At 39.5% G+C, this 26,930-nt stretch overlaps 1 protein-coding gene across 3 annotated transcripts in view; it reads left to right on the forward strand.

The window, feature by feature from the left end:
• jade2 (jade family PHD finger 2) overlaps positions 1-26,930 on the forward strand; it is a 184,684-nt gene that overhangs the window by 19,375 nt on the left and 138,379 nt on the right. For all 3 annotated transcript variants that reach the window (XM_040151302.1, XM_040151303.1, XM_040151304.1), the window contains exons 2-3: positions 2,599-2,662; positions 9,662-9,747. In XM_040151302.1, coding sequence (XP_040007236.1) covers positions 2,599-2,662; positions 9,662-9,747 — 150 coding nt within the window. The remainder of the gene's footprint in view (positions 1-2,598; positions 2,663-9,661; positions 9,748-26,930) is intronic.

The raw sequence follows: 26,930 nt of genomic DNA on the forward strand, positions 1-26,930 counted from the left end.
ATAGGCGAGGGGAAACCCTGAGATGGATCCAAGCGTGCAGACTTGAAGTCAGACAGATGTAGCTGGAGGAAGTCAATGATGTACTTAACCAGTCTCCTCAAAGGCGGGAAGATGAGGTACAGCTAGACAGATGGGAAGAGGTGGAAAGATGGAGAGAAAAGCTGAGGAAGTCAATAATGTACTTAACCTTACTCAACAGACTCCCCATGTCCCTGTTATTGTAAGGCAGGGAAGACTGGAAGGGGGAGGAAAAGAAGACAGAAGGAGCGAGTATGATGGCAGGACTAGGGAATGGAAATAGTCAGAGGCAGCGATGAAGCGCTGTGTTTTTCTGTCAGCATAAATGTCAGAGTAGTTAAGTGTGTGCAGGATAGGCGGGGAGGCCGGGGTACTGGAAGAGCCCCATATAAGAGGGAATAGCCCAGTTTTACGGCCACATAAATCTCCGCTCCCCACACTGAAGGTTGTAACCCACCTCCTCCTCTTTTGGCTTTCCTGCCTCAGTCTAGCAGTACGCTGAAACCTCCTTTTGACTTCTTGACTCTATCTGCCGCTGCCTCTTTTGCTTCATTTCTCTCTCTTTCGGGCTCTCTTGACCCTTGCCCTCCTTTTTTTCCTGTTAGTGGCACTCTATATATTTCTTCCTTTGCCCCTCAAGCTACCAGGGCAAGAGATGAAACATTTCTTCAGTGTATCGCTGTGTTTTTTGCATCCTAGATCATTTATTTTTTCTTTTCACTTTAACCCTTGTTGGCATCACTTTTATAGTAAACCTCTGAGTTTTTGCAAGTAAGATTATTTCATGTTGAATCATAGTATAGCATTATATTAACAAAGAGGCCATCAGGTATTTTTCACTGCTTCTGCTCACGTATTCAGTTGTGAGCTTATCAGTGTTCTCATTTTCTTACCTGAAAGCGCTGATTAATCTTTTTCCTGAAAACAGGGTGAAATGGCTGCTCATAATAATAAGTGAAATTAATTGTCCCCTCATCTGTCAGTTTCATTTCTCCCTCTGTTACTGCATCTGGCTTTCTCTTCAACTGATCTGTTTTACTCTTTGCAAATCTGTTGTATCTGTTGTGGATTAATAAATGTTTTTAGAACACATTTTTCCATTAGTTAATTAATTTTTTTAAAGCTTTTTCTTGATAGTTTTTGTTTTGATTTATTTCTGATCTTTTTCTCTCTGAACACTGTTGTCTTTCTCTGACATTCCCCCTTGGTTTTCCTGACATGGACAGCTCATTGCCTCTAACATCTCCTTTGTTTATTTAGTCCGAACATCTCTCTTTCTTCTCTCTTTCTCCCTTTCTGGACACAAAATTGAATCAGACACACAGTAGGTATCTGTCTGCTAAATAGATGTCCTATTAGCAGCCACCCCTTGTCTCTGCTCTCCACCTCTCATTTTGGTTTTCCCTCTCTTATCTCTAACTCTGATGTGAGACTCCTGCTCCCTAGCAAAATTAGCGTTCTTCTAGTTGTGAATTGAAGTGAAATGGCATTCTCTGTGCAACATCTTTGGATTGAACACATCACATATGTTGTCACGTGGAGAATGTGTGTAATAAACTTTTTATTTAAGTGTAAGTTAAACAAGTAGCTAGGGTGTTTTGCTTTTTCCAAGTGGCAGTCAAGTTCCTGCAGGAACACACATCAGTCATATCAAGCATCACTTCTGAACTTTGTACGTCTTCCCTATGTTCCTGAGGCTCCTGCTGTGTTACGTATGTCGCTCCCTGATGGAGGCTGAGATTTTTAAATTTTAAATTTTTTTAAGCTGAAAGTTTCATTGTGTTTATGGGTTGAAAACATTCTCTAATCGTTGATGTTTAACTCAATGAAGGACTGTTTGGATAAGCTCAAAATCTAAGGTTTAAGAATTAAAAAAGAGCATTTTTGTGAGGGAATAGCTTTTAGGTCACTGTAGTCTGTACATAAAACTTTGCACACAGTTTGCAGTAAAATTAATTCCTTATAGCACAACCATCTGTTTACATTTTCACAGTGATTGTCTTAGAATTAGAAAGATAAGGTGATAAATAAACGAAATTGGGGTATTAAATGAAAATGTCCTCATCCTAGATGTTACTTTTTAATGTCCTTTTTCAACAAGAAACAAAAGTAGAGAAAAAGCTCTTGTCAGCTGCTTAGAGCATCATAAGATGCCTTACTTATTAGCTGGTTGAGAGAAGCTAGTGTTTTGATTTGCCATGTGTTGATTTGGTTTTATTCTATTATAATGAAGAAAAAAGTACTTGCAGTATTAAAACAGATGCATAAAATGGGACTTGCACAATTGCTCCCAGTGAATACAGCGTTAAGCAGGATGAGTTCATAGTTTACTTGTACAAGGACTCCCACTGTATTTGAAGAAACAGAACAACTGTATCATTGTGAAGTTCCCAGCGAGTCTGAAGCGCTAATATGTAATGGTGATCAAATCAGTTTATTCTGGCAGGCTGCCTGCTGGAGGCTCTGACAGATTGGTGCCATCAGTGCATTATTTCATTAACGCTTGTGTTTTCATGGTGAACATCTTCTCACTCGTCATTTTTCTCCCCCCCCCCCCCCCAACCCCCCACCCCCCGACAGATGGAGAGCGAGAAGAAGAGGAGAAAATACTCCACGAGCAGCAATGACTCCGACACCACAGACAGTAAGTTGGAGAGAGTCAGGGGAAGGGTGTGTGTGTGTGTGTGTGTGTGTGTGTGTGTGTGTGTGTGTGTGTGTGTGTGTGTGTGTGTGTGTGTGTGAGAGTGTGTGTGTGAGTGTGTGTGTGAGTGAGAGAAACAGAGAGAGAGCCAGCATTAAACCTGAAGTGTCAGAAGAGCGAGTCTGTCTCTAGGTTCTGTAGTACTGTCAAAATAAAGAGAGCATTGACAAATAGATGGGACAAATGGGACAGAAACGGATAAAATCTCTGATCTCTGAAGGGAAACTGAGCTGATGCTCTATGAGCACAGTATCCTACTATTTGTATTGTAGAAACAAAGGAACAGAGCAGGGAGTTGTGGTCTGTTACTTGGCGATCAGTGTCTGAAATCGCCAAAGGCTGTGACTACACTCTTCTGCCTTTCGATAAGACATTTATAGTGTCTGTTTGGCTGCATTTACTTCAGTATTCTAGTGAAAGTCAGTCTTAACACACCATCTCCACTTGCTGCACTCTGAGCTGCTGTACCTGCTGATCCTTCCTTCTCTCCATCAGCTGCAGTGGCTTGTGTTTTTATTTTGCCTTTTCTGTGTTTTACTACATTTCTTTATCATTTCCGACAAAGTACATTCGACTCTCATGTCATTAATAAAATAATTAGACCTGAAGATTTATTTAATTAGTAGCAGTTTCACTCAGGTAGATTTGCACTGCAGCCAAGTAAATCTTTTGGAGGATCACGCTGTGTTATATTAAGCTCTCCTTCACTTGCAGATTGTGTCTGGACGTCAGTCCCAGGTGCAGTCTAGGGGCTGACTGCGTAATGAGCTGCTGTCTTAGTAAATCAGGTTCTTAATACACACAGATTGTGACTGCAAATTCAGTAAAACCCAGGTCTTGCATTTGTGGCGTGCCATTTTCTTAGAAAATCTGGCCTTACGTCCTTTGAACATTTGCCTTAAACATACACAGCATGCATTTCATGGGCTGACTGATAAACGGATATTAGACGATGGACGCATAGACTGATAGATCAACAGATACACTTCCTACCCAGAGTCATGACACAGACTCAAACAACCACTGAGACAGACAGACAGACATGAAGAGATACACCGCACGATGGTGGGAACATCTGGTCAGTCTAACACATCACTGTCACTGGCAGCGTCTGCTGGAAAATCATCTGATAATAAACTGTCTTTGAACAGAAGCACAGCATTATACAAGCACACTTGGCTCTCAAAGCTGATCACTCTCCACAAAATATGAAGATTTTTTCAATGAAGAGGGCTAGAAATTTTGATTTAATTTTAGACATCATTCTTCTTGGGATTTTGGCACTTCAACATGACTAGTTCTTGGCATTTTGCATTTTGGTTTTGTGTCTCCTGAAAAGCCCTGCTGCACTGATCAGGGCTTTACATATTATTTTCAGGCTAAATTAGTTTGAATAACAGACTTATCCTATCTAACATAAAAAAACCAAAGGAAAGTTGCTTAATCAGAGATTTTTTTTTTCTTTTGCTTGTGCAAACATTTTATTTTCTTCTACTGTTGAACCCCCCTAAAAGTTGCTGTTCCTCAGCTAGACGCTGAAGAGAATATTTTCTCAACAGAGAAAACCATTTTCTTTTAAAAACTTTTAAACTAATTTAAGATTTAGATCTACAGAGAAACGATTTCTGGGAAATGTAGTCATTCAAATTTGAAAAAAATCTAACTTTTTACAGCACTAGGGCAACCAGAGGTTGAAATGACCTTGTACAGGTTTAACCGTTATGTGGTCACAGGTCTGCATGTATAAAGCTTTTTACAACAGGGTTAACGGGCTGTTTTTCAGACCTGACTGAGTCACCCTGTGCTGAAGGCCATGTCTGCTTTATAATTAGCTGTTAGCCGTTAGCTTCCACTGGCCAGTACTGTGTGGGCTCCAGCTGCATCTGTTGACTGGAGGTTATCAGCTTTCTAATTGAAGGATGCCCATGATAATTTTGGCTGCCGTGCACCAAGCGGAGCTTTTAATTAAACCACGGCCATGATGGTAACCTCCAACTGAGCTGCGGCCAGTTTGGATATCTGGCTGCAGGGATGGAGGGATGCAGCTGCCTCATGTGGAGCGTGTGGATGTAACCTGCACAGACACACACACTCTAGTGGAGTGCAAATGCATGAGCACACTCAAAATTGTCCAGCAGATTAGCAGACAGTTCCACTAAATATTTTAATAATTAACAAACACACACACTGCAGAACAGATTATCCAAGTCTCTGTGGTGTTTTGATAATGGTGGCGGAGAGCGCAGCTGTCTACACGGGTTCGTGTATGTTTTGGTCATTTTCCTATCAGATTTGGGTATTAAAAAATAAAAAAACGAGATGAACGAACAGAGATGAACGAAACTTAAAAATGGTTTGATTTTAATTCTCTGTCGTATAACAAAAAATAAAATCACAAGAAAACCGAAACGGTAAAAGCCCATATTTTTTGATATTCTGAGACACGTGTTATGCCAATCTCTGCCTGCTCAGAAGTACATGCCCGTTGCGAGAGGCCGCACAGCTGAAGTTGAAACTATCGGACAAAAAGGGAATCCAAATCTCAGCAGCAACAAAATCAACTCTGCCAAATAATGCGTCCCCACAGGAATTAAATGTGGTAATGAGTATATATTTTTGGCAATTTTAGCCTGACAGTGTGAATTTCAGACATCGAACACTAACTTGGTCTGAGGAAGGAAGGGATGTATTGAAAAACACCTGCATCCACATTGTAATTTTATTTCTGGAGAAATATCAATCAAATGGTTTAATATATATTTTGGCCATTTTGACTTGAAAGAGGTACTGCACACTTAAACATGTTTTTTGAGCTGTAAAGTAAATGCTATGACTGTACTGTGATGAAACACATAAGTGCTGGTGTTAATACAGAATTATAAAAATCAGTATTTCATGGGTTGAAAATGGCTCAACTCGTGAAAAAACAAACAAACAAACAAAAAAAAAATATATATATATATATATATATATATATATATATATATATATATATATATATATATATATATATATATATATATATATATAAATATATATATATCAATATAAATAAAATAAATAATAACCCCCCCCCCTAATCCCCTCCCCCCCTCCCCTCTCCCATCCTCGTCTGTGAAATTGTGCTCATTTTCAAATATAAACTGATCGAGACTCATCATTCACAGGAGTTTATGCTGTTTTGCTAACCCTCCACTTGGTATTTTTCAATTTTGGCGGACTGGTTCAGAGTTGTGCTTTTGATTGCTGTAGAAGCACCGCCGGACTGCATCCTTTCCCTTCATACCCTCATATGGCAGTACCCTTGAAATTTGAGCCGTATCAACTGCTCAAATTGATACGGCTCAGGACCACCATGGTCCTCCACCACACTAATGTCCACTTCAGGGGATTCTGGAGGGGAAAAGACCTCCACATCAGAAGAGCCCTCTAGCATAGATGCCGTCTGATTCTGCGTTGCTCTCCATTTTGTCTTTGGCCTGGGTATGTCACTGAGCAACTCCCACCGAAACCAGTTTTCTAAGCGGAAAATCCAAGGACCAAAAGGTGCAAGGACCAAGGTGTTCAGCTGTGCTGAAATGAATATGTATTCAATAATGACACACACACCTCCAATCTCAGTGTCAGTGTTTTTTGTGAGAGTAACATGTTTGTTATTGGAAAGACTAGAGTCTACCTGCTCCAGTTTACCTTTAACAGGGTCTCTCTCTCTCTCTCTCTCTCTCTCACACACTCACACACACACACACACACACACACACACACACACACACACACACAGTGTGCCACCACTCAGAACAGCTGAGTGGAGGATTAATTTGAAATCATTACCCATACATTGCTGTCGGTTCATATTTGCTGTTGTGTTGTGGTAGTGAATATGTGTCTGTGTGTTTATGTGTGTGTGTTTAATAGTGAATATATAAAACTCTGCAACTCTGAGAGATCGCTTACATTGAGTCAGTGTCTCAGTGTGATTATGGGCAAAAGTGTGGGTGTATGCAACTATGTGCAACTATGTGCGTGCATATGTGGCAATTACATGTATGTGTTCGCAGCTCTATATACAGTACGTGTGTGTGTGTGTGTGTGTGTGTGTGTGTGTGTGTGTGTGTAAGAGTGTGTGAGAGAAGAGGGAGTCTAATTTCGAAGACAAGCCTGACAGCAGTTCTGCCCTGGCACTGTTAGTTGTTCAGACGCCACAAGTAAAATTAGCATGGTGGCAGTACTCCTGTGGTGGCAAGGGAAATATGCGGAGTGGGAGGCAGCCCACACGCACGCACAGACACATACAGTCACGGTCACAGTGTGCTATATTACACAGAATTGGCAAATATGTTTTCCATTATTCCAGTGTGATGTAATTTAATTGCCAATGTGATGCAATTTTTAATGAGAGCCTTCTTCACGGTGCACAGATGAAAATGAGCTTTTGGCTATATCTGTTGCAGTGGTTTTTTGATTTAAAAAAAAAAAAGGTACAGAAAAACATAAATGAAATTACAGACATTCCTTCTTTCCTCTTCATATCAGTGTGGCCTCTGTTCACATACAGTGCATTCAGAAAGTATTCAGACCCCTTCACTTTTTTCACATTTTGTTATGTTGCAGCCTTATGCTAAAATAGTTCAAATTCATTCTACACTCAGTACCCTGTAATGACGAAGCGAAAACAGAATTTTAGAAATTTTCGCAAATTTATTAAAAAGGAGAAACTGAAATATTTCATTGACGTAAGTATTCAGACCCTTTACTCAATACTTAGTCGAAGCACCTTTGGCAGCGTTTCCAGCCTTGAGTCTTCTTGGGTTTGACGCGACAGTTTTGCACGCCTGGATTTGGGGATTTTCTGCCATTCTTCTCTGCAGTTCCGCTCAAGCTCTGTCAGGTTGGTTGGCGGTTGTTGGTGAGTGGCCATTTTCAGGTCTCTCCAGAAATGTTGGATTGGGTTCAAGTCAGGGCCCTGGCTGGGCCACTCAAGGACATTCACAGAGTTGTCCCTAAGCCACTCCTGCGGTTTCCTGGCTGTGTGCTTATGGGCAATGTCCTGTTGCAAGGTGAAACTTCAGCCCAGTCTGAGGTCCTGATCTCTCTGTACCAGATTTTCATTAAGCATATGTCTGAATTTTGCTCCGTTCAGCTTTGCCTTAACCCTAACCAGTCTCTCTGTCCCATCTCAACACCCCAAAGAATGATGCTGCCACCACGATGCTTCACTGTTGAGTGGTGCCTGGTTTCCTCCAGACATGATGCTCCGAATTGAAGCCAAACAGTTCAATATTGGTTTCATTGGACCAAAGATTTGTGTTTCTCTGAAAGTCTGTTACCGGTTTTCTTTGCAAACTCCAAGCGGCTTTCATGTGTCTTTCACTGAGGAGAAGCTTCTGTCTGGCCAATTTGCCATACAGACTAGATCGGTTGAGCGCTTCAGTGTTTGTCATTCTGGAAGTTTCTCCCATCTCCACACGGATCTCTGGAGCTCAGCCAGAGTTGACCATTGGGTTCTTAGTTACCTCTCTTACCAAGGCCCTTCTCCCCCGATTGCTCAGTTTGGCGGGGCGGCCAGCTCCAGGAAGAGTCCTTGTTGTTGTTCCAAACTTCTTCCACTGAAGAATTATGGAGGCCACTGTGCTCTTGGGAACCTTTTAATGTAGCAGAATTTTTTTGTCGACTTCCCCAGACCTGTGTCTCGACACAATCCTATCTCTGAGCTCTGCAGGAAGTTCCTTTCATCTCATGGCTTGGTTTTTGCTCTGATATGGATTGTCATCTGTGAGACCTTTTATATAGACGGGTGTATGCCTTTCCAAATCATGTCCAACAAGTGAATTTACCACAGGTGGACTCCAATCAAGATATAGAAACATCTCAAAGATGATCAAAAGAAATTGGAGGCACCTGAGCTAAATTTCAAGTGTCATAGCAAAGTGGCAGTGTGATATTTCAGTTTTTCCTTATCAATAAATTTAAAAAAATTTCTAAAATTCTGTTTTCACTTTTTCATTATGGGGTATTTAGTATAGACTGATGAGGGAAAAAAATGAATTTATGAATTTAGTATAACGCTGCAACTTAACAAAATATGAAAGGGGTATGAATACTTTCTGAATACACTGTACGTACATGGGCACAGGCGCACACAGAAAAACACACACATGGCTGCTGATTGAAGTGGTGGGTGGGATATTGGCTCCAGTGTCTGGTTAATTGCCATTAAGTTATGTATTAATGAGGTTGTAAAGGACCACAGTGGACTAACTGCTTAACAAGATGCAATTTATACTGTCATTAATTATTACACCCCTTAATAGATCATCATCAGTCCTCTTCAATTAAAAGCCTGACTTGGAGTGGTAGTACTGCCACGGGCGTCGGAAAAGTCTCAAGGAAAGTTTTTTGTTTTTTGGCTGCTTGTTTTTTGGTGCTTCTCTGCAGTGTTTGAAACACCTCCATCAGTGTTAATTATAAAAGTCTTGAACCCCATCGCCTGCTCATTTAAGAAATTTTGATGAGCTGCTTTTTGCTCTCTAAAAAGTAACTGATTCCCTGCCAGTACAAGATCATTACAGTGTTTTTATTATATTTGTTTTGTAAACCCTCCCAAAGCAAATGCTCCAATGGGACAATGAAGTTTGTTTGGAGTGAATTAGAATGCGCACTGTGTACATGAAGTCTGATCTACAACCAGAACCCTGTTATTCATTTTCCTCACTTTAAATCAACATTCACACTCATGAATGCACATTCTTGACAAATATAACAGATTAGGTTTGCTTTATGTTCTACTCCAGAAGATTTGAAACATTTTGTCTTTACAACTGTGTCATGAATTTGAGAAAGAGGGGTCAGAAGAGGCTAATTTATCTGCCAGAAAAATATTAATGTTTTCTCTTCTGTTAGTCTTAATTACACTCATCATTATCGTCTTTTTTATTGTTGCAGGTCAGGTGACCTCATGGTCCAGGTCATCCAAGAATATGGGCACCAGCAGCACATGGGTCCGCCACCAGCACAAGAAACCATCAGAGGTAAGTTGGTTTGTGGCAGGTTGGTTCATTGACTCAGGTGAATACAATGTGCTTAATGAAAACAGTCTCTCTTTCGCTATTACAAGCTCACAGTTTTGCTCCACTTCAATGCTGCCTGTGAAAGATATTTGTTACGGCCGTTGGTCAGATGCCAACATTTTGTCAGGTTGCTAGGTTTGCTGAACACTTGCATGATCTGCATCTTGTACGATCCTTGTTCTTGAAATGTATTACAGAAAAAGAGAACAGGTGCAGCTGCTAATCTAAATCTTTAAGTCGTGTATGGTTTCTGGACAAGCTTGGTTGCTACTGGGGTGTTTCTTATGCAGAGCTAATTGCTATACTGTTGAAGATTTGTAAGAAATCATAAAATACTGCATATCACAACATGTGCAAAAAAAAAAAAAAAAAAAAATTCTCCTGTTGAAACACACAATTGGAAAAAACTGAGTAACTCAAAAGGCAATTTAGCCCTACCTAGTTTGAAAACTATGAAAGCCCTGATCCAGTTGCTGCAGCTATGTATCAGTTCTTAACTAGAACAAACAGTATCCAATGTAAATACAGCCATCTCCGTCACAGCTAAATCAACCAGGCGCATGAGTGGCACAGATTGGTTCGCTAAAATACCAGGTTGGAGCATCCATATGGTCATGATGAACGTTCCCAAGGGCTCTCAAATGACCTCCCTGTGGAGGAAACTGGCATAATGCAGTTGGAAAATGGTGCACTGTACCAGTTGTGGCAATGGTTTGCCTACCACAATCACACATTCCTCCCACTCTGTCAGTGAAGTGGATTCAGATCTGTTTCAGGACAACTTGCTGTTTAGAAGAGTTTCACTCCAAAAATAACTATCTGCCATTTGGAACAAATTACTTCTCTTCTCAATCGACTCTTAAAAATTAGCATGGGTTGATTTTTTAAATTAGGGAGAGGAGGTAACAGCCTTAGATGACACTGAAAATGTTCAAAAAGACACTTAAACAAGACGTTTTTATAAAATTGATTAATACCATTTTAGAGGGTAGTTGTCCTAACCTCTGCTATCGTTTTCTTCCATGCTTCCTCGAAAAACATGTCAAAAAACTGTCTAAAGTGTAAGAGCACAAATGTTTTGGGTTATTTTTCTCATTCTCCTTTCAAAAGTTAAAGTAAAATGGCACGCATGCTCTTGAACCACCCTGAAGTACAGGTCATCAGCAGAGCATCTGTCATGCCTGTGCATTTGAAGCTTCCTCCCCCTTAGCTCCATGCAGTTAACCACAGGCTGTTGGAAGGTCCTGTCAGCAATCAGTCTCTCAGTAATTACAACTGTAGCTCTCTGTTCTGACCTGGGCCTCAGCTGAAGAGCCAGGGGCCACGTTCCCTTTCATAATGCTGCCTCCTTGCCTCACTTGTGGGCACCCTGCTCTTTCGTTAAGGATGATGTTTTGCAGCAATTTTTCTGCTTTTTTGGTAGCAGTGAGTGACAGGAAAGGCCGAACAAATAAAGAGGGCGGGTGACATCTGACAGAGGTTCAGTTGAAAGCTTTTAAGTCAAAATGTTGCAAGTGCATTTGAACTAATGTGAGAAGACCTTATCTTGTTGAATATATTAAGTTTACTGGCATTTGTCTAGGTGCTGCTGGAGAGAAATGACAGATTGTACAGTTCTCAGTTCCATAGTTCAGTACTTGCACTTCTTGGGAGCTTGCTTACTTGTTGATTTGTTTTGTCTGTATTGATGTCTTGTTAACGTGTTTTCGCACCTCGGTCCAATAAAGGACAATAAAGTTTGAGTTTTTACAACTTGCAGGGTTTTTTTATTTAATGTGACGCACATACAGACATTTAATACCAAAAATGTATGATGTGATAAAATTGTTGCAGATATTAACATGTTAATCACTAGTTAATTTTATTGAATTTATCAGATTTGCTTAACCACTGGCAAAGAACTTAGAGGATGCCATCACTTGGTTTTCTGAATCCAAAATAAGAGACTTTACCTACCGTACATTTACCATGTAAGTGAACCTGCTGAGAAATTTTGGAAACCCGCCATACAATAAATACATTAGCTGTCTTGTACATCAAGCGATTGGAGCACTGGTATTGCATGACAGCAGCTTAGCTTAGTATTGTTTGTTCACTTGTTTTATAGTATGCAGGGTTCACACAAAATGTTAGTTGGCTTGTCAGTGTCTGACTCACATTTTGAACACCGGAATAAGCAGGTTTGCATCCGTGATTGAGCAGGTGTGTGGAGGTGTGAAAGTTGGCAGGATATGAGCTACTCACTCTCTCTATTTTTTTTAAATTCTTTTTTTTCTCGACACAACCACTTTTGTTATTTTCTGTGTGTACGACTCATGAATGTCTTTAAAAACAGACTGTCCGACGATGTTTATATTGTCTCTTTGTGTTCAATTCGTTGCATCAAGACTAGAAAGACATGCAGAAGGCACAGAATTCTTGGAAATAGATTTGGGAGGCAGTGGGATGCAGCCAAAAAGAGGGTATAATGGCCTTCGGGTGTGGCCATCCAGAACAGGTATTAACACCTTTGCCTTTTGATTTGGAAGGTGACACGTTGAATGACTTTGTTTATACGGAAAGATGCGAATACAGAAACCTTTAGTCAACAGAGCCAAGCAATAACTTTGACTGCGCCAGTAACTAATTATTTTATACTGAAATGATAACAACAGACTCAGAGCAATGTGCACATGCCCATATTCATATGAATTCCAAAAATAGAACTACATCAACTGGTGATCCCAGCACAACAACTATTGAGGAATATACACTCAAAGCCTCAAGTGATAAACACGAAAGCAGATGTAGCATCCTAACTCAGACAAGTTTAGCCAACCGTTTTTAGATGATATGCCATGCTGGTTGTTGAGCTGTGATATGCAAACTGCTGTTTTCAACGTTTAAAGTCGACTTTTTGGTAATTTGTTTTAACAAAATGCAGCCACTTCAATGACTTCTTTGACACGAGCTCAATTAGTTTGGAGCTGACTCTGAGTAAACATGCAGTAATCATTAAATAGATTTAAACCTAGCAGGCTCCTTTAGGTTGTGCTAACAGGGGTGTTTTCAATTTATTCCAACCTGAGACTATTAAAACTGCAACAAAAAAAAGGCTATAGTCAATAATATGGATAATGGGCAATAGAGTACACAGCAAGAAACAAGAAACAAAAAAACAAACTTGTACCTCTATATCTGTAACTTTATCTCACTTATCAGGGCAGGCGTAACAAGCTAGGCCCATTGCAAGTTGTGGCTTTGCCACTTGTCTTTTATCATATTGTCGGACTGTGTGAGTATCTCGCCATCCATGTTTACATCTCTGGGGATGTCAAGAAGAGGTTCATCTGCGATGATGTCGGGCTGCTGATAATGCCGCCACTATGTTCCTCATCTGTATCCTGCAATTCAGCATACATAGCATGCAAGGAGCCAGTTTGTGGTACTTTCTTTGGGGGCTTGGAGCCGCTCGCTGCCAAACTCGCCTAACTGTTCTGCTGCAGGACACCAGACATCAGACATCAGACATCAGCCCCACGTATCTGGGGCTTGAGTGTGTCGGTGAAATATCTGCCTTTTTATACATTTGTATTAACACGAAAAATGAAACATTACCTAATTTATTTTCAGAAATCAGAATCATAAATACTTTATTGGTTCCTGAGAGTGTTTGGGTAATGTTACTGTTTGCTCCATTCTAGAATAAAAGAAATATGTAACCGCATAGAGAAATTATAAGAGAAAAAGAAAATAGAGAATAAGAAATATTTTACTACTTTATGAATTTCGTGATTATGCTTAAATTTTCTTTTAATTAGTCATAGGCTTGGCCTTTTAGCATACTCCAAATTTGCTTTTTTATTCTGTAGTTTTATTATTAACTCTTGCAGATGCTTTTTTTTAAAGGAAATTTAGCTGAATTTGACGGAAATGCCAACCATCCTACATTATAGCACAGCACTGTACTAATTTTATATTTTCAATAACTAATTTTATCAGTCATTTAGGCCAAAGCTAGATATGCAAGAAATATGAATTAGAGAGTTGTCAAAAATATAGGTTTTTTTTTTTGTTTTGTTTTTTTTAAATTTATATCAATTCAGTATTGAAATATTTTCAGTACTCATTTGCCTGCTTTTGCGTGCTCTTTAATTTGCTCTGGAGCGACACATCTGGACTCGCGCACACGCACGCACACACACACAATCACACACACAGGAACATGAAGAATGTGTGAATGAAGTTTTTTTCACTTCAGATCGAGGAGTGTAGCGATGGTTTTTGGAAGTTTTTACACCATGGTCAGTTTCTGCTGTTTTCTCAAGAAGACGAGTTAAAGCTCTGGTGGATGGTATAAAATTTGCAGCCAATGCAGCTAATGAGCTTATCTGTTGCATGGGCATTTCAAAGGTGGCGAGCAAGAAAAATCATATTTTCCACCAATTTCTACTGGCTGATAGTGAACATGGAAGGTAAGTCATAGTCAGCTCCATAAGTAGACGGGACTTTTCTGTTCCAGTAGACTCTGTAGCATATATACTGTACTGTTCCACCTGGTGGGTACATCTTGCTGTAGCCTTTTGATAGGCTGGCTCATTTGTTTATGAATACTTTGAAATTGGGAGTAGGCAAGCTGGGATTCTTTGAAATGACTGACGATATGTCTTCCAGAGGCTGTTATATCAGTGATGCTGCGCTGTGACAAAACTCCCTCAGCCACGTCGAGGTGGATTGTATGCGTCATGCAAAGCAGGCTTGGTAAAGCCACATCCCTAATGGCCTTTTCCATGTTCTTGGCATTATCCCTCAGAATAACGTTTTTTTTTCTTCTTGATTCCCCATGCTAAAAACATGTCTGTAAATGCTGCAGCAAGAGCCTCTGTGCTGTGTGACCCTGAAAACTCTTGAGAGAGAAGAACAACTTTTTGTAGTTCGAAGTTTTGATCAATAAACTGTGCAGTAAATCTCAACATGGACATGGGTCTTACAGTCGAACGCCAAATGTCATGTGAAACTGACTGATGTGATGTACTTCATAAGGCTTTTGACATGTGTATACACTGTTTGCTATAACTGCGGCAGGCATACATCAGTGAAATAGTTACACCCTGGCAGAGTGTAGCGTGAATCCAAGTAGGACATTAGTTGTCTGAACCTTTCATCTTCCACAGTAGACAGTAGAATTCTGCTATTTTGATGATATTTCTTTTGTTTTCTTGCTGTCCTGGCTGTAGGTTACTGTCATTGCAGTGTCTCTATTACTGACAGCTAAGTGTGAGTGGCGATTGAGTTGCTAAACAGTCCCATTCCCTTTCTGCCTTAGTGCTAGCTAGCTATGAAAACTTGTCATATTCCTAACCTTGAAATATCCGATGAGGTTTGTGGTGTTGAAATGTTTTGATTGCGGTACTCCACAAGGGATTTCCTTGAGACACACCTTGCAAATTGCAAATTTATTGTCTTTATCAGACACCTGGTAGAACTGCCAGACCGGTTAAGCCAGTGAAGCCAGTGAAGCCGTCTTAGCTGCGCATAGAGATCTTTGCATCATCAGCTTAATAGAGACCACCGTTCAGACTATTTGAAATTAATATCGGCCAATAGTGATCTGTGGCCAATCCATCGGAGCCCTCCTAGATCCTGAAATGCTATTGATGAAGCGCTTTTCTCCTAATAAAAGTAACACTGGTGATTATATGACCAATGAGAATTTGTCAGAGGAGAGCATATTAACTAACCAATCAACAGGTTGACCGGGAAATTACAGTCCTAGTAGTTAGGGCCCTTACTGTATTTGTATGTTAATTTGGTAACTGCTCATATTTCTCAAGGGCAACTCATCTGCTGTCAGCATTTTGATGCAGTGACAAAGAAACTGTCCTTCATGTAGAGTATAAGAGGTAAATCCTTCAGAAACAAACTGATTGCATGTCAGCACTTCAACCAGAGGTGTTTGTAACTTCTGTCAGTGTGTGGGGTATCCTGAGGCAACGGCAACAACCTGTTCTATGTTTTACAGAACAAAGGTCATGACCCTTTTTAAATATCATCCCCCTTTCACTGACAGTACTTAAGCTGGAGCAGACATGTTTGGGTAGTCTTAGCTCTGAAAGAGTGAGCGTGATGTAGACTGTTTTAGTTTTTGACCGGGTTAACCAAAGGAAGAAGGGGCTTTCTTTGTATCTAATCAGTAGATAAATTAGGCTAAGGTAGATCAGAGAAATAACTACCCATATCAAATGTCACATTTACATGTGGCATTTTCTGTTGAACTAGTTCATCTGCAAACATAGAAGTCCACAGGTTCCACTGGTTGAAATACCCTGTAAGCAAATGATCTTTATCAGTGCGCTGTCAAAAAGCCATCTGGTTTTAAACTTTGCTGATGGACTGGGTTGCAGTACTTTCACCCACACTCACACATAGATCCTTAACATTACCATTAACATTAACATTACCAGACTGGTTTCATTGAAATACAGAGCGTATTTTGTGTTTTTTTTTTTGCAAATGTGAATTGGAACTTGGACTATATCTTTGCAGCGTTTTCAAGTTTCTAGCAAGGGTTTGAGAATTGGGCATAAATGTTGTTAATTGGTGGTGAAAGCCAGACATTACTGAAAAAAAAGTGCTTTTTATAAAATTACCAAAAAGAATTCCAAGCAACGTCAAAGAAGGGAGATGTTTTAGGCGTTTGAAAAATCCTCATCAGTGTATCCCTACGGGGGAAAGAAGTTGAACAGTGGTTCACAATGCGGACAAGTTTACGGAATGATACTCATCCTTGGTTAAGGGAGGTGTGGTGAATGGTAAACACTATGGACTTCTAATGACAACGTAGCTCTTTTCTAAAAATGAGCCATCTCTATTTGCGCCTTTGCGAGTGTTTCACTCCAGCTATGACTTTTCTTAGAAGTGGTTTAGAGGGCTTTACGTGGCGGAAGGAGGACACAGTCAAATGCTTCCGTTTTTTGTATAGCTGTTTTTATCTAATTTTAGATGAGGGCAGAGATTTAGGATTTTGAAAATCAGTTGAGAACAAGAAAAAGACAGAAAGAGAGTTTGCGCATACATCGACCTTACATTGAAAAAAGTTTACTTTTTAAAAATGCACAGTAATTTAGGTGCACTGCGTCACCAATGAGAGTGACGACTCTTTCTTAAGAAGCTCCTGGCCTAATCTTCTCTAACAAAAGCAAATCTCCCCTTCCTCACAGAAAACCTCCTGCTCTCCCCCAGGGGATTTTGTGACACTTGTCGAAACACTGTAACATGGACAGAAGACGTATACACACACACACACTCGCACATTTTTATTGGAGGACGCCTGTAAAACTATACTAAGACAGAGACATGAATACTGATACACTTTGGGTTTTCTTCCTGGCTTGTGGTATTGAAATTTAGCACCACACACTTGGAAGAGGGAATGTCTGTATCTATATTCCTTGTTTCATTTGAATCTTTTTTTGTTGGTGATAGGTTGTTTTTCTAGTCTGAAAATCAGTCTAGTCACCAGGTAATCCATATGGAGATGACAGAAATTATAGTAAGTGTTTATGATGTGTGTTGATATGTATCCTTTTTTACATACCATACTGGATAGTGACAGCAGAGCTGCAGAATATAAATACATGTAATGATCTTTTGACAGTAACATCAATAACAGCAATTGGCCTTGTTGTGCTTCTGCTCACTTCTTTTCTTTCATATTTCTGCTACATTTGATATGAACTTTACGACATTTTCTTAAAATTTGTTTGAATTTGAAAAATATAGAAATGATCCACCTAGGCTGTTTTTGCAGCAAAACACAAGGGAATCAGGTGTTGGAGCATAAATAAGTACATAAGTAAACACAAGGAAATGATTTAAATCATAAACTACATAACACAAAATATTTCCATCAATATTTCAGCTCTTGTCACTGTGCCTGGCTGGACAAAATGTAAGAAGGTAAAAATATCTAGGCCAAACATAATGGCTTTTCTGTAAGTTGCGCAGATTTATTAATGAGCATTACCTTTTGTTGGGCTGTTTGGAGCCTTTGAGATTGAGTATGGGATACGCACTTTTGTCTGCAGAACCACGCTCAATAATAATATTAATTAATTAATAATTAATTAAGTAATAATAGGCCTCCACATCTGGTCAAAAGTACATTAACTTGAATGTAAATGTTAATGAGCTAATTGTCATTGATGGTGTAATATGGGGCATGGTCGAACCAAATGATTTTTGTGGTTTTTACTAAATGTCAACATTTTTGGGGAAACCCTTTAAACGTGGTTTACAGTATATTTTAAATAGTAAGCAAAGAATCCAAACCACAGCAGTGATTCATGAAAATTAGTCTTGATGCCAAAATCAGGGACTAATGATCTGCTGTAATCTTCTGAGATATATCACAAGCTCAACACTAATTTTTAACATTATTCAGTCCACAATTTACAGCTTGGCAATTTAGCAAAAAGCTGTGACTGGCAATTAGTGCAACAATTATAAGTGAGTATGTGAAATAATTCATATTCACAGCTGGGAAGTGGAGCAGATAGGTGTTAACTGCCTATTAAAGACAATTAAAAAAAAGAAAAAAAAAAGGCACTAAAGCAAAAGCAGCAATCATTCATTTCCTTTTACTTTTTAGAGACATTTTTTTCCTATACTTTTGGTATCGTGGTTCTTCTTTGTGATCTTTTGGTTACTGTCCTTACTACATAGTGTAGAGTGTTTGCTGAAATGACTGTATAATAGCATCCAGACTGACATCAAACAATCGTAGTAAACGGACTGCACATATATAGCGCTTTTCTAGTCTTATTGACCACTCAAAGTTCAATTCAGCTCAATTCAGTTCAATTCAGTTAAATTTTATTCATATAGCGCCAGATCATAAGAGGTAATCTCACTGCAGTTTTCATATAGAGCAGGTCTAAACTGTATTCTTTATAGTTGTATTTACAGAGACCCAACATGGGCAAGCACTTGGCGACAGCGGCACGGAAAAACTCTCGTTTAACAGGTAGAAACCTTGAGTAGAACCTGGCTCATGGTGGGCGGCCGTCTGCCTCATCTGGCTAGGTTCAGAGAGAAAAAGAGAGAGAAGGGGGGGCCCTAATAATTAGCCTAATAATAAAAATAATAATTAGAATAATAGAGTGAATAATAATACTAATAAAACTATCATTACTATTATTATAATTAATCATAATAATTGAAGCAGTGGGTGTTGAGCAGGATCATGGGGGCAGTAGGTGGTTTGCAGTCACAGATTCAGACTCTGCAGCACCAGGGGCAGAAATACCTACAGAAAGCGACAGGAGGAGAGAGGAGAGAGACGAGAAAGCACAAACCTACGGGAGAGAGAAGAAGTCAAGTTAGTAACGAGCATTGATGCGATATGAAGGTGTACAGAGTAAAGAGGAGCTCGGTGAATCATGGGGAGTCCCCCGGCAGTCTAGGCCTATAGCAGCAGTGGTTCAAGCCAAGCCCGAGCCAGCCCTAACTGCAAGCTTTATCAAAAAGGAATGTTTTAAGCCTACTCTCAAATGTGGAGAGGGTGTCTGCCTCCCAAACTGGAAGACGGTGCGACAGGAGAGGAGCCTGATAACTGAAGGCTCTTCCTCCCAGTCTACTTTTGGAGACTCTAGGAATCACAAGCAAGCCTGCGTTCTGGGAGCGCAGTGTTCTAGTGGGGTAATAGACTACTATGAGCTCTTTAAGATATGATGGTGCCTGACCATTAAGGGCTTTGTAGGTGAGAAAGAGGACTTTAAATTCTGTTCTGAATTTTACAGGGAGCCATTGCAGAGAAGCTAACACAGGAAAAATATGATCTCTTTTCGTAGTTCCTGTCAGTGCTCGCGCTGCAGCAATCTGGATCAGCTGGAGAGTATTTAAAGATTTGTTGGGACAACCTGATAATAAGGTGTTGGAATAATCTAGCCTAGAAGCAACAGAAGCATGGACTAGTTTTTCTACATCTTTTTGAGACAGGATGTGCCTGATTTTTGCAATGTTGCGTAGGTGAAAAAAGGCAGTCCTTGAAGTTTGTTATATGTCGGGGTTAAAAGACATATCCTTATCAAAGATAACTCAGAGATTCCTAACAGCGGTGCTGGAGGCCGGGGCAATGGTATCTAGAGTAACTATATCATTAGATAATGAGTTTCTGAGGTGTTGCGGGCCAAGCACAATAACTTCAGTTTTGTCTGGGTTTAACAGCAGAAAGTTGCTGGTCATACAGGTGTTTATGTCCTTAAGGCATGCTATAAGTTTAGCCAACTGATAGGTGTTTCCTGATAATATTGCCTAAAGGAAGCCTATATAAGGTGAATAGAATTGGTCCAAGCACAGAACCTTGTGGAACACCGTGACTAACTTTTGAGTGTATGGAGGATTTATCTTTTATGTGCACAAACTAAAATTGATCTGATAAATAGGACTTAAACCAGCTTATAGCAGTTCCGTTAATGCCAATTAAATGTTCCGGTCTCTGTAATAGGATGTGATGGTCGATAGAGTCCAATGCAGCACTAAAATCTAACAAAACGAGTACAGAGACAAGTCTTTTGTCCGATGCAGTGTGAAGGTCATTTGTAACTTTCAACAGTGCTGTCTCTCTGCTGTGATGCACTCTAAATCCTGACTGAAAATCCTCAAATAAACTATTATTATGTAAAAAGTCAAACAACTGGTTGTCGACAGCTTTCTCAAGGATCTTAGAGAGAAAGGGAAGGTTAGATATTGGTCTATGGTAGGCTAAAATATCTGGATCAAGAGTAGGCTTTTTAAGAAGAGGTTTAATTACAGCTGTTTAATGGACTGCAGTACATAGCCTAGATATCAAGATATATTGATTCTATCTAGTGAAAAGGTGCTAACTAAGGGTAAAACTTCCTTAGACAGCCTAGTAGGGATGGGGTCTATGAGACAGGTTGATGGTTTAGATGAAGACACTGTTGAAGTTAGTTAAATGGTCAATGGGAGAAAAACTGTAAGTATATATCAGGTTTTACGGATGTTTCTAAGGTTCCTGCATTTGACGATAAATTGGTGCTGGTTTAGGGCAGGAGGTGGTGAATTTTGTCTCTAATAGTTAGAATTTTATCATTAAAGAGCCTCAGGAAATACTCACTTCTGAGAGCTATAGGAATACATGGATCAATAGAGCTATGACTCTGTCAGCCTGGCTATAGTGCTGAAAAGAAACCCAGGGTTGTTTCTATTTTCCTCTATTAAAGATGAGTAATAGGCTGCTCTGGCATTACAGAGGACCTTCCTATATGATTTAAGACTATCATGCCAGGCTAAACGGGATTCTTCCAGTTTGGTCGAACGCCATATCCTATGTAGTTTGCCTTTATATACAGGTGTGGGAGTTTATTTTATTATCTTCTTTTTTAGAGGGGCAATAGAGTCGAGTGTCATTCTCACTGAGGCTGCAGCACTATCAACAAAATGTTCAATTTGGGAGGGACCAAAGTTTGCATAGGAGTCCTCTGTTATATTGAATCATGGCAGTGAGTTAGGTGCTGATTGAATCAGTTCCTTAAATTTAGCTACAGCACTATCAGATAGACATCTAATAAAGATATTTCTGCCAAATAGCGTGTAGTCCAGTAATAAGAATTCAAAAGTTACCAAACAATGGTACGACAAAAGAGGGTTCTGTGGAAAGACTATTAAATGTTCAATTTCGATGCCATAAATCAGAATGAGGTCGAGGGTGTGGTTAAAACAGTGAGTGGGTTTATTTGGACCCTGAGCAAAGCCAAATGAGTCTATTAATGAGATAAACGCAGTTCTAAGGCTATCATTATCATTATCCACATGAATATTGAAATCACTTACTATAATTACTTTATCTGTACTATGGACTAAACTTGATTAAAAATTCTGAGAATTTAGATGAAATTCAGAGTATGGGCCAGGAGCGTTGAACACTATAACAAATAGAATAGGCTTTAAAATTTTCCATGATGGATGTGTAAGACTAAGAACCAAGCTTTCGAAATAGTTATAATTGAGTTTAGGTTTAGGGTTGATTATTAGGCTTTAGTTAAAAATGGCTGCAACTCCACCTCCTCGGCGGGTACCTTATTATTAATTTGACTGGGTGGAGTGGATTCATTTAGGCTAACATATTCATCATGCTTTACATTAAATTCCACATTCATTCGCCACACCCATTTGCACATACATTCATAATTTCTTTCATCGCAATCACACACACACTCACACATACTACGACCCTCTCTACCTCCTGAACCACGGCCGCCCGTAGTAGTTACTAGTTTAAGACATGTTGCTTTCAGTGTTGCGGCGGAAGGAGGATGACACGATGAAGTTCAGATCAGATTTAAGTAATAGTTTTACAACTTTCAACCCTAATTAAAATTATTTTTATAAGCAAAGAGCTTTACTGTTTGAGGAAGCCTAGAGGAGGTTGTCAAACAAGTGACTTTAAGAGCCACTCACAGGGCACCATGGGAGGAAGGAAGTAGTACTGATAGGATTTACCAAAAAAGATGATAGATGTGCAGGTTTGATAGTCTCTCTCTAGCATCATTGTTTACTCGTGCACCTAAAGTATAAGAGTGTGTATATGTGTATGCATGTGAAAGTGCAAGTCATGTGTACAGGCAGTGTGCAGTGTGGCATAATTGTGTTTAATATTTGCATCTTCAATAACAAAATTCGCAAGAATAGTTTTACCTAGCTTACCAAGATGGGAAGTTTGTTTGTTTGTAACTAGCATTTTTACATAACTAATATTAGAAATCGTAGCACTTTGCGTGGTGAAAAGAAAAGAAATAAGTTGACACTAAAAACAACCGTTTTGACAAAATAAAAACATGAAAATCATTGTGAATAGGTTTAACGCTGGATGATAAGAGTAGATATCAGTAATCATAAGTAATCTTTAGAAAGTTCAATCGTTTTTACAGAAAGTAAGCCTGGAAACAGTCATAGGGGAGTGTTTTGAAAGCGTGTTTTGAAAATTCAGAACGGCAGCCAACTGATGGGAAACACAGCAAGCCTGCTGAATAGCCCCTGATGGTTTTCTTCCTTATTGCTTGCAGTTGTTGAAGAAATATTCCAATCAGTTTAAGACATTGGAAAATTTCCTCAAGGCAGTGACAAGCTCTGTGAACCATTCTCAAGTGTTTTTAACCACTTTTATGATAAGCTAGGAATCACTGTTCCAAGACAGCTGTATATTCATCCAGATGTGCAGATGTTTTAGGTGGATCACTGTCGAAGTGGCCAATACCCTCTGTTGTGTGTACTCATCCTTTTTAGTGCCAGCATCCTTGCAAGACATTAGAAGTTCTAATTCACTTGAATACTTTTGGTGTTCTAAGACCATATGTGTAAACGGTTAGGTAATCATGTGTACAGATACAAGCACAAGTACTGTTTGAATGTGTGTTTGTGCGTGTGTGTGTGTGTCCTAGAAGGCTAGCAGCTGCTTTAGCTCATTTGGGTCTGCTAGGAACAGCTGTGAAATTCCATGGCAACCAGATGCAAACAGCTACAGGAATGCATGGAGTTGATGGAAGAGTTTCTCTCTCTCTCACACACACAAACTCACACTCTCTCTCACACACACATGCGCACACACACAGAGGGAGAGAGAGAGAGAACGAACAACTTTCATTAAACTGTCACTATTGCTCCACTTGCTCACCTCAAATCTGAAGAAACAAAAACACAACAGAAGAACATTGTTTACACTCATTGAAAAGAAGATGGAATAGGAGATATGGATCATGGAAAGATGGCTTAGGTCAGCAGAGAGAGACAGATGATTGGAGGGAATGACGGTGGATAGATGGATGGAGAATTAAAGAAATGGAGTGATGGGTGCATCAGTAAAGGATAGATAGGACAGGAAAGCGCATAGATGGAGGAATGGATGATGATTAAATGAATATAGATGGTAGGAGGGAGAAATAATGTATGGATAAATGGGTAGTGTATACCAGAGTTTATGTGACTATGTCCTTCCTTGATTGATTTTGAGTATTTTTAAGACTACATCAAATTCTGTCATAGCATCCATTTGACAAAATTCCTTACACCAAGCATCAAACTCATGTATGATTCAACCTAAAACCTAAAATCAAAAACACCCTGCAGCTTTCTCGTCACTCATCATCCTTCAGCCTGTGTTATAAAACTTGAATTGTAATTAAAATGTAACCTAATTTCAAGTAGGGCTTTACCCAGATCAGAATTTTCTAACTTGACTCTGAGTCACCAGTTTGACATAAAACAGCTATTTTTTTTTACTTCATGTATCCGTGGTTCTTGCCTTTTTAAAATTACTCACAACTATAACTGATAAATTTTTGTCAGTACACCTTGCCCAGAAATATGAGACATGCTGTACGTACATTCATTGTCTCCCTCCAATTACATTACAGTCCAACGCACCTGCGGACCAGGGATCTTAAAATGCACAGACCTTTACTAGCCTTCATGTCAATTCTAATGTTTTAGTGTCTTCTTTGACATCTAACATAAACATCATCTGTGATATGAAAACATCCCATTTACAGAAACCGAAAGAAATACAAGTGTCTGCCCTGATCCCAGGTCCATAATTAAGTCCTAACCCACAATGGAGCGACTCTCCTGTAAAAGCTGTCAGCCAAAGTGTTGCTCACACTGGACAGCAGCAGACTGCCCTGATTTGGGAGTGGTTAAGCATACATAACCTGCATTTAGCAGTGGAGCTGAGAGCATTGGAGCATGCAGAAAGCAGCGTGAAAAAAACTAGCCACACATCACACTTTGTGTCGCATTGCTCTGTTTTGCACTGCTCTCTACAAATTTTCCATGACCCTTCAACCTATTTCCATTAAAGTTAGATTTACAGACGAATTTAAAGATAAGGTTTGTACAACTGAATGGCCTTCCATGCTGTTACCCTGTGCTCTGAGGACAATGGCGCAACGGGGCAAAGACTAAATAATTCCAAGTATATGACTGAGAGCAGGAGGTTCGAGTTTGGTGCTCCTTGACTGATGATATGAATCATTTATGTTTAGAGGGCAGCGCTGATTTCATGTCATCCCAAGATTTGCTAACTAGACAGCCCTTTGTGTCCTAATGTGAGCCCAGTCTAGTTGTTTACCTCTGACCATTAGTGCTTGTTGTCTACTTGGTAAGGTTTTCACCAGAAAATAGATTCCCCATATGGTCAAAAACTATCATAAATTGACTTTCTATGATGGTGCAGATGCAGTCTTTTATGGGTTTGCATATATTATAAGTGAGATATTATAGTTGCCTGTACTTAGGTCAAAAACACTTTAGCCCTGCTTTGTATAGTTTTAGTACAACATTTTGAAACTAAGAAAACAAATAAACTAATGAAAGTTGCTCAGTGTTCATGTGTGTTGGAAGTTAGCTGTTATGGAGGTGGGCTTTGTGGCCAGAGACATAAAATGTTTTACTTTTCTATCCTTAACTCTGAGCTCTGATGATTGTGGTTGACTCATAAACTAACTGCACTGGCCGGAAAACTTCTTGGGAAAAGATAAACAATAAACAGATGGTGTGTGTGTCCTCTGGGGAGGGAAGTGAATATTTGTGCACCCGTGAGCATTTGTATCATTGGTCTTGTGTCTGTCTGTTTCTGGTTAGTCATCACGGGGGGTATGCGTGCGTGTGTGTGTGCGTGTGTGTCTTTCTTTCATGGGTAAAGTTGCCCATATTTCCACATTTTCACACGTTTACAGTCATGTGTGATGGCTTCATGGCAGCACCTCAAAGAGTTGGATACTGTACCCTGTGGGGTGGAGAAACGGAGCGAGAGGTGGAGATGTCAAGCAAGTACTGCATGTGAGAAATAAATGGAGATAGGCAATTAATAATTTAATTTATTTATTTAAACGCAGACACACACACACACACACACAGACGTACACACACACACCACCGAACCCCCACACCACCACAGTAGGAGATAGAAAAGTTCTGAAACACTGTGCAACTCATGACTTTGATGAAAGTCTACACTGTGACTCTTTTTGGAAATAATTTGCTTAACATTAAAATATTGTCTAAATAAGAAATATATCAGCACGTTTCTGTGCATTGTCACTTTCTGTGATGACAAGAGAGAGATAACTGTAATGACTTTCAAGCCAAAACAAAAGATGTCATTACAGCACTGTGACTTATGTTTAGTCATCTTACGTTATTTGTAAGTAGAAAGTGACTAAAACCAACATCATCCAAGCACAATATTTGTGCAGCTATAAAAGGTCCGACAATGTGTCACTTACACTTCACTTAGAAAACATGTCTAACCACAGCAGACGTTTAACACCACCCCACCATGCAAAACAAATTTACAATTTTTTAAATAAATCAAAGATACAAACTTGTAACATATTTTTTATTGCGCTGCTGAATTTTTCCGCTGCAAGTGGCTACATATGATTTTTGTAATATTAAGCCCTTTTCCCTCCAAACCTTGAACTGCATTTGCTCATTTCATGTCATTATTATTCCCACATAACTGACTTTTCCACAAAAATTCAGAAATCAAATCATCAAAGCCAACTGTCAGGTTTTATTGTCACTGCCTTAGAATCAAAGAGAGGGTTTCACGCATGCTGCACAGACATTCAGCGATGAACTGAGAAAAGCCTCACTAGAATCAGATGTTGTCTCTCTCACTTTTCTCAACTAGTAGAAATCTCTCACATATTGAATTCAAAACGTTACGTTGCATTTTCTAAGTGTTATGAAAAGTCATTCTTGTGAATGTAGTGAATCACTAACCAGAGTAAGAGCAGATGAGACAGATTGGAAAAGTGAAGTACCATGGTAGAAAATAAAAAAACTCCTGGAACACAAAGAGCATCACAGATTGCTGATATATTAATGCAAGAGTATCGGGTGGTGGATTTCTCCCTTTTTTAAAAATTGATGTTTGATGAGTGATTGTTACTTAAAATGACTCATAATCTTCTTAGCGTTAGAGTGGGTGTTAATATGAAGCGAGTGGAGAAGTTGGTGTGTTGTTATAAGACTCTGCAGACCAACTCCTGTCCACAAGTCATAGTGTTTATTTTGGCTTGCAGAGAGCACCAGAAGGGTGGAGTTTGGCGCATCACAGCAATTCAGACAAGTCACAAAAA

Source organism: Xiphias gladius, chromosome 17 (genome assembly GCF_016859285.1).
Source record: "Xiphias gladius isolate SHS-SW01 ecotype Sanya breed wild chromosome 17, ASM1685928v1, whole genome shotgun sequence".
Lineage (NCBI taxonomy): Eukaryota > Metazoa > Chordata > Actinopteri > Istiophoriformes > Xiphiidae > Xiphias > Xiphias gladius.